The 13,651-nt window shown below is 38.7% G+C and overlaps 1 protein-coding gene across 1 annotated transcript; it reads left to right on the forward strand.

The window, feature by feature from the left end:
• The first annotated feature begins 2,087 nt into the window (after nucleotides 1-2,087).
• Nucleotides 2,088-13,118, forward strand: LOC104160301 (CUGBP Elav-like family member 2). Its single transcript, XM_009698395.1, has 4 exons — nucleotides 2,088-2,265; nucleotides 5,064-5,207; nucleotides 10,637-10,808; nucleotides 12,107-13,118. The coding sequence occupies exons 1-3, from the start codon at nucleotides 2,088-2,090 to the stop codon at nucleotides 10,762-10,764; spliced, it is 450 nt and encodes a 149-aa protein (XP_009696697.1). The 3' UTR covers nucleotides 10,765-10,808; nucleotides 12,107-13,118.
• The last annotated feature ends 533 nt before the right edge of the window (nucleotides 13,119-13,651 follow it).

A 13,651-nucleotide genomic window follows, 5' to 3' on the forward strand; every position in this document is an offset into this window, starting at 1 on the left:
ATTTTGAATCTTCATTTTCCAAATGTCCTGTCTTTTAGATACAAGAGGCTTCACAAGCTATCTTGATTTGCAAGTTTTTGTTTTGTAACTGGAACCATTATACAACAAATATCTGGCTCTCTTGTGCTCTGACAGAAGTTTTTGTTCAAAGTAGTGGCAGCCAGTACCTCCTATCAGGGGACAGCGATGCTCTGAAGTGGGGGGGAGGGGGAAGAGAAATCTTCAAAGTGCGAGACATTTTATTAAGAGAAGGCTAAGAATATCATATCTCTGTCAAGTGTTTAGTCACACAAATTATAGCAATATCAAAAGGTATAATTTATGCAGTGCAATTCTCTTAATTGGCGCAGACTCTGGTGGAGCCAGAAAGGTGCCACTTGAGCAATTGTCCTGATTATCAGAGACTCATAGGAATACACTTTTTGAATCTACATAAGAGATGGAAGAAAACTAGTAGGTCAGCGTCTTTATCTGCCTCTGTCAATGCAGGATAATTCCCTGCAGTATTCTTTCTATCTCTAAATTAGTCATGTGATAAAGTTTGTGTCACTTTCCTTGAAGATTGTTTCCCAGTCTAATAGATTTCATTGTTAATTCACTGTAAAGTGTCCTCTGCTTAATTTTCTCACTTTTCTGCAATTTACATATCACCCCTTGTTATTGCTCTGAAATTAAGCCCTCTCTTTCTCTTCAGAGTTCCTAGCTTTTGGGTCTTAATATGGCTCCACCAGTCACCTCTTCACCCATCATTTTGCCAACCGAAACACTACACAGTCAATGTCAAAGAAATGGTCACTGCTGGTTCTGGGTGCCTCATTTCTCTGGTGACTGATGTACTGTACCTCGAGGTGCCTGATTAAGCCCTTTTAAGCTGTTTGTGAGCTGTTCATCTAAAAACTGGGGAGTGTGGGATGGCCAGAAAACATGGCCTAACTCTCAGTGCTGATGAGCACTTGCTGCTCCGGTTGACACAAATCGGAGGTGTGGGCGATGAGCAGGGCTCTGAACTCTGCCACCCCTTCAAATGCCAAAGAGACTTTAGCTCTAACAGAAAATTCACTTTTTCTGGAATTTCTGAAAAAAATAAGTATTAACACTGTTAACTTCAATGTGGCTCATGTAGGAACCATGATGAGGTATACAAGGAACGGAGATAAGCTGTAGCCCAGGAGTTTGTCCACCATCAAGTCAGAGTAGGAAAAACTTCTTTTGCAGACCTCACTGTTTCCACAGATGAGGGATGCCATTTTCCACACAGCTAGCAATCCAGTCTGAAATTTCCTCTTTGGCAGTCATCCCAGTTAAATTAATCTGTTATTTATCAGGATGTAGGATCGCTTTAAGGAAAAAAATTGAAGCGACTCTGCTTCCAGTGAGAAGACAGACATTGCTAGAGCTAAATGCTTTTGTTTCTTCATGAAAGATGCCTAGTTTGGATGAAGCACTTTTAGTCACTCCGAGTGTGCTACTGTTCATCTCTTCTGGAGTAACTGGAGTAACTGGAGGAGGAGGGTGGATGCGCAGAGCATCACAGTCCATCTTCCTAACACAAACCTAAGGGACAAAGCCCATAATTGTACAGAGGGTTGTTTCAAAATACTGTTAATTGCAGTTCTCTGCTAATTGTAAGCAAAACGTTTTTGATATGGTGTGGTCATGGCCTGTTGCTAAAGACCCTGGTCAGAAAGAGTGGGTTTCCTCACAAATTGCTTTTTCCCAGTGGCCAGCTTGCAAAGATACAGGTCAAATAGGTCCCACTCTCCCAGCTTCAGATACCCTCAGCAGAAGCACGGGTGTCGAGGAGGGTGGGCAGAGAGGCTTTCAGGAGCACGGAGCTGTAGTACTTGCCAGTAGCAGGCTGCATGCGAGTCCGTTTGACTGTGCAACCCTTGTGCTAAAGTGATCCTGATGCCAAAGTCGTGTTTCTTTGTTTTCCAGTCCCATTTGGTGAAGTGCCGAGCTGCATGCACTACTGTCGTTGTCAGTGTCATATAATACCAACGACTTTCGGAAAGCACTAATGAACAAGTGCAATTTCTTTTCTCTATTGTTGGGTTTTTTGTAAAGTTGCTCAAATGCTCTCAGGTATGGCGGCCCTGAACGGAGGACTCGGCGCAACAGGCTTGACGAACGGTACGGCCGGCACGATGGACGCGCTCACCCAGGCCTACTCAGGAATCCAGCAGTACGCTGCCGCCGCGCTGCCGACCTTGTACAGTCAGAGCTTGTTGCAGCAGCAAAGCGCTGCGGGCAGCCAGAAGGAAGGTAAGTGCCCGCTGCCGGCGGAGCAAACTACTTTTGGTCAAGCGAAAGCGGGGTCATGGGTTCATTTCTTCACGGAGGCTTAACAAAGGGCCTCAAATAGCCTAATCTTTGATTATTTTTTTTTCATTTTTCTCCTCTTTAGTATTGTTACCTTCTTTAACCTCTAACGTAATTCATTTTTTAACCCTCTATCCTTCAAGTTATACTTTACTGACCGTCTTTTCTTATATAAAAGCATTTACCAACTACAGCATAAAAAGACACCTGTAACAAAAATCATCCCTTTATGGGTGCCGTTCTCTTTTCTGGTTTTCATTTTCTATGATAATGGAGTTAATCTGATTAGGTTTAAGGTTTTGAGTTAATGAAAAGATCCGTTTTCGCCTTGAGTGCTTCTTTGCTTAATTGTGGGTCTTGCGGGGAAGCAACTAAGTGAATGATTGCCCCTTCTCCCCGCGCCAACAGCAAATAAACCTCAGGAAGTTACTGCTAAGAATAAATGAATACTAATTACAAGATGTCTAGGAAAATAAGGTTACCCATTTCCCCTCTTCCATTCCCCTGCACACTTCCCAGGCATTTGGGGGGTTTGTTTCTGTTTTCATTGCTTTCTTTCATCCTGATTTCCAGCTGATTCTAGAAGGACAGGAAAATATTGCATGCTTTCTAAGATTGTATCAATGTTGTCACTACTGTTCTTGCCAGGGCTAAGCTTTGGAAGTACACCTAGTAAAATATCCTCAAGAGAAATTTTTTATCCTCTTTTAAAGTAGTATCTTGTACTGTTATGGGATGTGTTTCCTAGGAAGGCAAATTTGGCATTCCCCCAGCTGGCTGTTGTAGGGGGACACTGGAGTTAAAATGTATATTTTCTCTGAATTCTTTACTTCATTTACTGCTAACAGCTTGGATTATTTAAAATGAAAGGATTTTTTTTAATCAGCTTTTTTTTCCTTATTGTTCTGTCTTCCCTGCAGTTGTCTTTCATGTCGCTCACTCTGGTCAGTGACAATAAACTCTTTGACACCAGAAAGAAATAGTTTATTTAGTGTCATTGTAAGATACATATTGGAACACAGTTTGATTTTTTCCTAACTGTTTTATTTTTTTTCTGTTTATGAACATTCATATCAAGTGTAGGCTTATATTTTATTATTATGAATTGACCGTGTCCCTTTTAAAATAGTCTTCTTTCTTATATGTATTGTATCTGTTAGTAAGGGGTGAAGTTAAAGCGAGTAAATTCCATCATTGAATACTGACAGCTATGTTTTGTCTCTTAACATGATTTCTGATGGAATGGTGAAGAGTCTGGAGTGGTTGAGAATAAACAAGTACCAGAGAAAAATGCTGTATAAATATTGAATGCTGAAGCACAGTGAACTGCCTCATGCATATGCTCTAAAATATTGTTTAGTAAGTTTCCTTACTAAACTTACAATTTTAAGACATTTTATTTTCTGGAAAAGGTAGTTTACTTGGGGTAAGAAGAAATAAGTTCCAGGTGGCAATTTTTTTTCCACTTTTATTTTTCACCCCCCAAAAAAGTTTTGCTTTTTAAAAACTTTTTTTTTTCCCTAATCCATTTATCCCCTCCTTTTGGGCAAACATTGCAACCTTTTCCTTCAGGCTGAGAGAGAGCAGCCAGGCTTGTTCTTCTGTATGAGAGAGGTGAGGCTTCGTGACTGTGTTGCAGAAGGTACTCCATAAATCTGATGTGCACTTTCCTCTTCCTCTCCAGAAAACCAAGGACATCACATCTGAGGCACACTTAAGTTCCATTAAGCAAGGGAATACTTAAACAGGTTACTTTAGATGTGTTTTAACCAGAAATGTTTGTTCCCTTTGTGTACCACTTATGCTCCTGGAGTCTGCATGGGAAGGCCATATGTCTGACTACATCACACATCATGTTCTTCCAGGCATCCATTGCTCATTTCCAGTATGTTATTGTAAAGGAGAAATTGAGCTAGGGAAAAAAAAGTAGTGCTAGGCTAACTGTTTAAGCCAACAGCACTAATAATGTGTATCTCAATTTTTGGCTCTAAGAAAAATATTCAGAGCACCTTTGAGTTTGCACCTTTCTTTGCAAACTCAACTTTGTGTAAAGCCACTTTAATTTCAACTCAACTACTTTATTTTGAACTTTTTTTAAGTTTTATTTTACAAAGTTTCTTCCAGGAGAGAGCTTTCTATGGGGAATTTGTCATTTTTAAAAAGCTGTCATTTTGAAATGAGTCAGTACAGATTTAATTCTGAGTATCTTTCTCTCTCTGACTTCACTGATTTCCAAGTCACAAGGTTTGCGTTGTCTTGTCCTTTTTCTTCCCATCTCCACCAATTTCTTGCCCTTTGAGTTTAAATTTGTGATACTCAAATCTAAGCTCAGCACATTGCATTTCCATAAGTTCCCATAGCTAGAATTAAACCAACAAGCCCATGCAGGTGTTTGAGGCAGCAGAGGACTCCTTGTACAGTTCTTGGGGTATTGTGAGATAGTAATACATTGTGTACCTGTTTTCCTAATCCTAATTATACTGAAAGACACTCGTATAAATTGAAAAGGCTGCAGTTAAACATCTTCTGTAGTAGAGTTATCAAGTAAACACTTTCAAGATAGGATGCTCTAGAGAGGTGCATTTCAGCTCTGTTCCTTTGACAATCCACTTGCTTTTGTTGCTTCAAAGTTGGAAAGTGAAATGCTTTCTGACCATCACCTTCAGTAAGTATTATGGAAAAATAGATTAAATATAGCACTTGTAATAGCTGTTTTCATACTTTTTTTTTTTCCCCTAAAGGTCCAGAAGGGGCAAACCTCTTTATTTACCACCTCCCCCAGGAGTTTGGAGACCAGGACATTCTGCAGATGTTCATGCCTTTTGGAAATGTTATCTCTGCTAAAGTCTTCATTGACAAACAGACCAATCTGAGCAAGTGCTTTGGTATGTCAAATTTAATAAATCAAATAGTAAAAACCACAGGCACTGTACTGAAAAGGGGCCAGGAAAGAAAATTAACAGCAGTGTGAGAAATGTCATACTGGAAACTCATTCCAAAAACAATGGACTGTTAATCCTCAAATGAGCGGGAAGATGCGCAGACAAACTGCTCCTAACTAAAAATTGGATATGAAAAAACAATAATAATCTTCCAGTCTGACATCTCGCATGAATGTGTCAAGTACATGAAACTAATTACACCCTATGTGGGGGAATGTCATTTAGTATACTATTAAACTGCCTTATTATGGATACCTAATTATTCTCTATTGTATAGTTGAACCACTTAAAAATGCTCTGTGTTTAACCCATTACTTCTACATTACAGGAATTTCTTTCTTCTGAATTAAGTACAAGGTTTTGCAATTAGTGATTGAATGGTGTATACACGTTCAGAACACTTTACAGACAGTTGATGTCTAGATATGCAGCTCCAGCTGTTGCGGATGGACTCCAGCGTATTATGGAAGGTAGCATCTCCCCTTACCTTAGGGCAGGGATGAAGGGAGCCTCACAAGATCAGTGTCAAGTTTCCCAGAGAACACTTTGATCTGCCAGAAAATTAGATCACAACAGAGGAGATGATATGTTGATATAAAACAGGTTCTAGGGTTGATTAAGTGGGTTGATGTCTTTTGAATAGCATAGACGCACCAGTTCAGTGCTTTGATAGAGTGGAGTACAGAATGTAAGCGAGTAGCAATCTGTTAGAGCATTGGTCTAATAATTGTGGTTTTATGCAAGACATGAGGGTCTAGGAGGAGGAAAGAATCTCTTAAAGATAAGTTCTGTAAGGTTTGACCTAAAATACTGGAGTTTCCATAAAAGTGACAATTCTTTCCCAGAGTGAAGGAGCACAACTATACGTATGACAAAAGAGTAAGCAGTCCAGACAACCCTCTAGTTTCCAGAACTCTTCTGTAATGAGAGTGTTGCTCTTTGCCCAGCACCATCACTTAATTTTGAAGTGTCCCCGTTAACCATAATACATGTTTCTTATTTGCATAGCATTACTTTTTTTTTTAATATAGGTTTTGTTAAAAATGTGTCTGTCTAAGGATTTGTCTCCACTACGGCCATTGAAGGGCCCCACAGCTGTTGGGCTTTAACTCATCTTGAAAGGGTTTGAATTTATCTAAACAGTCAGTACTCAAACACAAGGAGAAATCAGTTACTCAGAAATACCTACTGCACTGGAACCCAAGCCTTCCCACAATCTGAGTGTTTTTCACCTGAAGATGTGGCCTTAGTACACTTGGGAAGTTAATTCGGTTCAGAGAAAGGGTGTGACATTCTTTCTGCATTTATCTGTAGTCTTTCAGTTCATTTTTGAAGCATTCACCTCTTTAAACTTTACAAAAAATTGTTCCTGTCTAGACTAATATAGTCCAGCATGTTTCTGCAATGGGTTAAAAACAGTCCCTGAGGCTGTAGCAAATTTGAAAAGTAGAATTGAAATGGACTCCCTATTGATCTGGAGGCAGTTCAGTTAGTATGTTGGGGTGACAAAATCGTTGTTGAGGTCTCCAGGAATCTTGATGAAACGTCAAATCAAGCTACATTAATTGAAATGCAGCAATTGTGGTGGCTGCTGAAAGAATGTAGATTAGTTTGGGCAGTCGACTCAACTTATCAGCTCACTTCCCACACTTGGTTTTTGTGGGTTTCGTTTTACTTTTTGAATACCTACTTACACATTTGTCTGGATTTATGGGGCACAATTACCCAACTTAGAGTGATGCACCAAGGTTATCTTATTTGAGGGAAAATGGAGGGGTCAATACCCAACGGATGGAGGAGTCCTCTGTCTTTTTGGCATTAGTCAGCTTGCACTAACATTTCAATTTCTCATTCTTCCTACCCAGATATTCTACCACTAGTGAGAGAGTTCTGCTTTAAAAACAAAAAGTACCACAGTGGCAGAGGAAGTTGAGATTTTCTGATTCAGTTGGTGGCTACTTGGCGATGCTGCTAATCACAGGCAAAGCCAGAATTAATCCTGCTAGTTTAACATACTAGCGTACTCTGTATGTACCTCTCAGCTTTATTAGCAAAAATCATCTATTTGTTGTTTTGGTCCCATATTTGTGTTTTAAAAAGCTTTATTTTTTCTCTGTCCTCCCACCCAAAAACTGGGACAATAGTACATCTGAAAACCCCATTTCTCTCCTGTATCCTTAATGGTCATTGTTCTTGGTACGATTTGGGTTTGGTTTTTTTGTTTGTTTGGTAATTTTTTCCCTTGTAATACTAATAATAATAATAATAATGGTAATGATGTTTTGCACATGCTTGGTGCCTTCTACTCTGGAGTTTCCAGTCTCCTGCCCAAAGGAGAAGGAAGTCAAGTTACACATGAGGACAGGTTGAACACCAGAAAGGTGGAAAGATTGTCCAAGACTGTCCACTGGCAGAACTGGGAAGAGACAGTGCATTCCGAGTGAGTTGGAGGGTAGTGAGATGCAGTGATAAACTTTTATGTAACACTGCTTCTCAAAACGAAAGATTACTTTTCTTTGCAGAAAATGGACTTTAGCATTATTTACTTTCTTGTCTACCTCAAATGCTCAAAAGATTAAATGGTGCTGAGGATGACAGGACAGTCTGTTTACACCTGAAGTGCTCTTCCATGAGCTCTTATGAGCTCTAGTTGATTCAGCAGACAGAAGTTTTCACTCTTCAAGCTTATTTCTCACCTTTCATAAACCTTAGAGGAACAGAAATGAGAGATGTAGAAGTAAGGCAGGGAAGGGGGGTCCCAATGACATCAGGGCATAAATGCAGTTTGTCTCATAGCAAAATTGCTACTTGAATGATTAAAAATTTTTATCCTGATCATAGAGATACCTAGAGATTTAAAACAAAAATTAGAATTGTCATGACAGGGTCCTTGAAAATTGATAAGAAACATCATCCCATCCTCATGTAGCCTGCAGTTTAAAATTCAGACAAAAAATGATGAATGGGTGCAATCAGAAAAAGGTAAATAAGGGAAGAGAATGCCGGATTCCTCTGTAAGCTTTATAAATGAAGGTTCTCAATAAGGGAGAAGATGAAAGTGTAACAGGCTAATGTAGATGTAGCATTCTGTGTAAAGAGACAAATTGTGAATCAGAATAACAACTGCATGATAAAGGCTGATGCCACTGATGCAGCACAGAGGTTGTAGTTTGAATTTGTGGCTGAGTCAAGGAAGCTGATAAAGAGGCATAGAATGAGGTGACTTGTCTCACCTGCCTGGAAGGTAAGCATAGCCCGGTTTAATTGTTCTTCTGTCATCAGTGGAGGTGTCTAAACTGGTGATAGGAATGGTGGGTGGAAAAACCGCCTCTGGGTGTGCTTGCCTCCCTTCATTCACCATTCATAGATGCTACCTACGTGACTAGTTTAGATCAGTTGCTTAACTTTCAAGTGGGTAAAACTAGCTAAGAAAAAAAGGAACTAAGGTGATGAGAAGTTCATAGCAGAAGATTGTTCTGAATGCACTTAAGAGAACAAAGTGAAGATCAGGAAAGCTGTAGAGGAAAATGCTGAATTGTCAAGGTAGGTGAGAATAGCTACATCTCAGCTGTGGAGCACCTACCTGGAAGGTGCTACAGCTGCCTTACAACTCATGGTAGATCTCTTTTCTATCCCTGAGGCAATCCTAGAGGTCAAGTCTGAGATCCATGAGCTGATGGAAGTAGACACAGGAGTGCAGTGCTAAGACAGTGATTGGAGTCATGTGAACAGATAAGATCTCCCAGAAGAAAATAGGCGAAAGGAAGAAAGGAAGAGAATGATGAAGCTCCTCAGGATATGGCAGTAGTATTAAGAGGAAATGATCTAGCGGAGAAAGTGAGGAAGTGAAAAGAGTTACTAAAACCAAGGAAGGTATGGAAGAACATTTATTGTCCCTTAAGGAGGTAACAAATAATCAACCACAAAACAACATGAAGAGAGCATGTTGGCTTTGGCCAGGAGAAGGTCTGCCAAGATTTAAGTGAGAGGTGTTTTTGAGTGGAAGGAACAGAAGTTAGCCTGAATTGTCAGAGAAGAGTCTTAAGTTAAATAGTTTGGTGAAGTTGATTTAAGGTGGAAACATAGGGATGGTCTATGAAGGAGAGCAGCTGGACAAGGACCACATGGCTTGATAAGAGGGGTTTTTTCTTTACAGTGGGGAAAGTGTATCATTCTGACACTGAAGATGGAAAAGGGCAGCAGTGCAAGGTGAGCAAAAGCCATAAAAGAACAGGTTAAAATGATGGTAAAAAGAGGTTATGAATCAGAAAAGTATGCAGGCACTAAGCACAAACGAAGAAAGCCGGTAGAAGAGAGGTGCTGAGAAGCCTGTGTGTTAGGACTGAAAACAAAGTGTGTGGGATCCATGCTTTAACAGAGTGAAGGGATATGTGTTAAGGCAAATTCAAGTGGAAAGAAGAGGGAGCATTTCAAAGCAGATGCATAATAGCAGGCTGAGTACAGTAGTAATTAGTCAGAGCTGAGGCAGAGCAGCAGTTAGGCGAGCTTTGCAATTACAAGTGGGAGGCCCAGATATGAAAATGAATTTTGAGCTTCCAGAATCAGGGAGATTTGAGTCCATTATGAACAGAGCATTTTTAGTCTCCCGAGGAAAAGAAAGCTGAGCCAGGCCAGCCATTCTGAATTACTCGAGCAAGCATTATCCCCCTTAGTTAGTGCTCGCAACCGAGGAGCAGAAGATCTGGAGTTCTCGTCAAGCCCTGCCGTTGTCTTTATGATGTTGCTTAATTTTGATGCTTGCATACCCCTTTGGAGACCAAGAGGCTGAATTAATTAACATTTAATGTACCTTGAGATCTTGAACTTGAAGGAACTGTAAAAATACAAAATATTAATATTGCAGCTGTCCTAGGCTAAGCCCAAGGAGATGAGTGTTTCATAGCACACAGGACCAGTGCACATGAACTCACAGTCAGGTGTGCAAATGCATACAGGCATCTAAGTTTGGGGTTTGTTTCTGTAACAAGGCTTTCTATTTCAGCTTCACATTTGCAGACTGGCCTAATAGTACTTACGATAGACTAGGAGATATGTAGATATTCTACTGAAAAATGGCGCAGTAATAAATATCTTCCGTCTCTAAGGTAGGTAGGTAAATAACAGATTGGAATCTGCATTGCAGCAAAACTGGCCACCTGCATCCTTGCTAGTTAAGAAATATTAAGAAGGTAAAGAGGAAGGCAAAGGAAATGGGAGAGGAAATGGGATACAAAGTGTGATCAAAGAAGTAATTCAAAGTGAGGTAAATGTGTCAAATAAATAGTAATAATAAAATCCTAACAAAACGCCTGCTGACATTTGTTCTAACCTATAGTTCACTTTCTCTCCCGCCTCCGTTCTGTGTCTCGTAGGTTTTGTTAGCTATGACAATCCAGTCTCTGCACAAGCTGCTATCCAGGCTATGAACGGCTTTCAGATTGGCATGAAACGCTTGAAGGTTCAGCTGAAACGCTCCAAAAATGACAGCAAACCTTACTGATCTTAACCCCAGATGCTTACTGCTCTTATTTTAGCTTTCTTAGGGTAAGTCCCATGAGCAAACCTGTCCTCTGCAGGGGGGTTAAGAAAGAACATAGAGCCAACCTTCTCCAAGAGACAGTTATTTTTACAGTTACCACTTCCATTTCCCCACTTGTCCTTATTACACTTGGCTCCCATTTCCTTGCCAAGTAATTACTGAGTTGTGTTACTGTATTTTGTTTTGCAGCATAATTTATCTCCTTTTTAAAAGAAAAATAAACGTCTTGAAATTCAAAGCAACACACACACACACACACACGAAAAAAAATGTGCAATTTAACTCTGTGAACCCTGGTGCCATTAGCACACAATAAAAGTTGTTTTCTATGGATGGATCGTATTTTACCAGGGTGGCACCAGCAGTTTATAGGTTAAACAAAATGGCCTCTCGCCAGTTGAAGCACTTGTTTTGCAACAAAAATTGAAACAAGTCTTTCCACTACATCAACTTGTTTTTTGAGAAGATTTGATTTTTTTTTTCGATTCAAACCAACGTATTGTTATATATTAGTCTGATTTTACACTGGTCGTCTTTATATTTCACTTTTTTTTAAGTTCTTGTTTTTTTGGAAAGGATTAATGTAAAAAAGATTTAGAGATCTGTTTCTAAAGCTACAGGGTTTAAAATAAAAAAATAAAATAAAATGAGTGACAATACTTGATGTTTCTTGAGAGATAAATTTAATAATAATAAAAAAGAAAGCCACAGGCCTGTAAATTTTATTTGTAAAAAGCATTTCTATTTTTATACAAAATTTTTACTGCCTCAGAAATAATGGAAGTTATTTATTGCCTATTGTTAACTTATTGGATACCTAAAGAGCAGCTCTCTATGCTAGCTAGATCCTTTGAAGTAGTCTCTAGAGTAATTGTGCCAAGAATGGGCGCTTTTTCACTGTTGAACCCTACACCCTTTACAGTTCATGCTTTTATCCTCTTGTTTGTATTTGTCTGGTTATTTTGTTCATAGTTTCCATTACCTAGTTTAAAGTTCAGTTGTCTGACCGTTTTTCCCCCCCCCTCCCCGTACCTATCTGTTACATTTGTAGAAACTGGTTCTTTCCTCTCTTTTCTCCCCAAAGAGGAATCCATTCTCTCTGACTCCTTTCAGATGGATTCTTTTGGGGTCCCATTGTGCTCTTGTTGACAAGTATTGTAAGTTAATGCAAATTATGTGAACGGCTCATAGACTCTACTGATAAAAGATTTGCATTAGTTTTCTCCTGCACCCATAAAAGTGATTTTGTTTGTGCTGCATAGATTCTATGTAACTTTTTTCCTCTTCCTTGTTTTTTCCCTAGACATCTCCATGCCCGTTAGCCCATCGTTTGCCTAGCATGTCCCTGTGGCGTCTCAAAAAAAAAAAAGTTTCATCGTCCCGTCATTGTTTCTGATGTCTTTCTGACCTCACATCATATTTGGTTCTCCTACTGACCTTTGATCTAGTTTGACCTTTGAAATTTGCATGTGACCTCATCTAGCTATGAATTCTGGGAAGTCAATGTGAAAAAACATTGCTGCATTCATGCAAGACTGAAATTTATTATTAGAGAAATTAATGATAGGATTTAAAAACAACCTGTGGCAAAATGTTTTTTCTTTCTTTCCTTTTTTTGGTTTTCTTTTTTCCTTTGGGTTTTTTTTGTTTGTTTTTTCTGTTTTGTTTTGTTTTGTTTTTCATTTCGTAAAAAAAAAAATAAAAAAAAAAACAGACTTGAAAGTATTATACAGGGATTGGCATTCTGCCTGGTCACTGGTGACAATAGCAATATGTGTCCAGAGGCACAGAATGTTGGTTTCTAACAGACTACTTCCAAAACAGTTTGAGAAATAAAACTGTCTGATTTTAAGTCTCTAGAGGTCTGTAATAGTTTTTACATTTTTCAGGCAGTGTAAAGTTTTTTGATAAGGCCATTTTAGGTGGCTCACTTTCTCATTAAAGTATATATATAGAACCACTTTTTGTAGATTAGTATAAGAAAATATTTACCCTGTTTTAGGGCAAATGCTACCTACTTGTGTCACCTTTTGCTGAACTGACTCACAGTTAGACAATCCATGGTTTAATGCACATGAAATTACCTATATTTTATACTGTTTCAATGTACAGAAGAAAGGTTACTGTAAAATGTGTTATGTTGGTGCTTCTGTGAATTAAGTTGTGGTTTCATCATGAGTCTTATGGTCTTAAGTGTTCTATGTTTATAAAGGACGAGTTTAAAATTGGTTTACTTGAACAACAAGAACAAAAACAAGATTCAAAAAAAAAAAAAAAAAGTTGTTTGCTTAAAAAAAAGAATTTCATGTGAAAAATGAAAAAATATTCCAGAATAAGTTTGTGTTGGCTTGTGACGCATTGATGTCATTTTTTTATTGTGAACAATTTAGATGTGTTTGTGTTCAGCAAAATGTGATCGGTTTTTCTTTTAAAGAAAAAAAAATCAGTGAAACTATAGTGCCAAATTCCAAAGGTACTTTCTTCCTAGAGCTTCAGTGTGTTTCTTGTGTGAAGTAATTTGATAACATGGGTATTTTATTATGTGTTTTGTATAAATCCCTAATATTTAAAGAAAAAAGAGGTTAAAAAGTTTGTTAACTTGCTATCCTGTGGTCTTGTTGCCTGAAATTGTTATTGTTTGTTATTTCTCTTTGATGTTTTTTGTAAAACATTGTATAAGTGCCCATGTTTCACTTTTTTAACCACTCTGCACACATCAATGCTGTGAAAGCAAACCTCACTATGTATTTTCTTCATATTGTATGGAAACCTCTAAGGTGAGAAAGTTTTGAACTTTTAACCCTTTCCACCCAGAGCTGTCTTGAGTGTTAATACCTTTTATACATTC

The sequence above is a fragment of the Cariama cristata genome, unplaced genomic scaffold (genome assembly GCF_000690535.1).
Source record: "Cariama cristata isolate BGI_N322 unplaced genomic scaffold, ASM69053v1 scaffold34494, whole genome shotgun sequence".
NCBI lineage: Eukaryota > Metazoa > Chordata > Aves > Cariamiformes > Cariamidae > Cariama > Cariama cristata.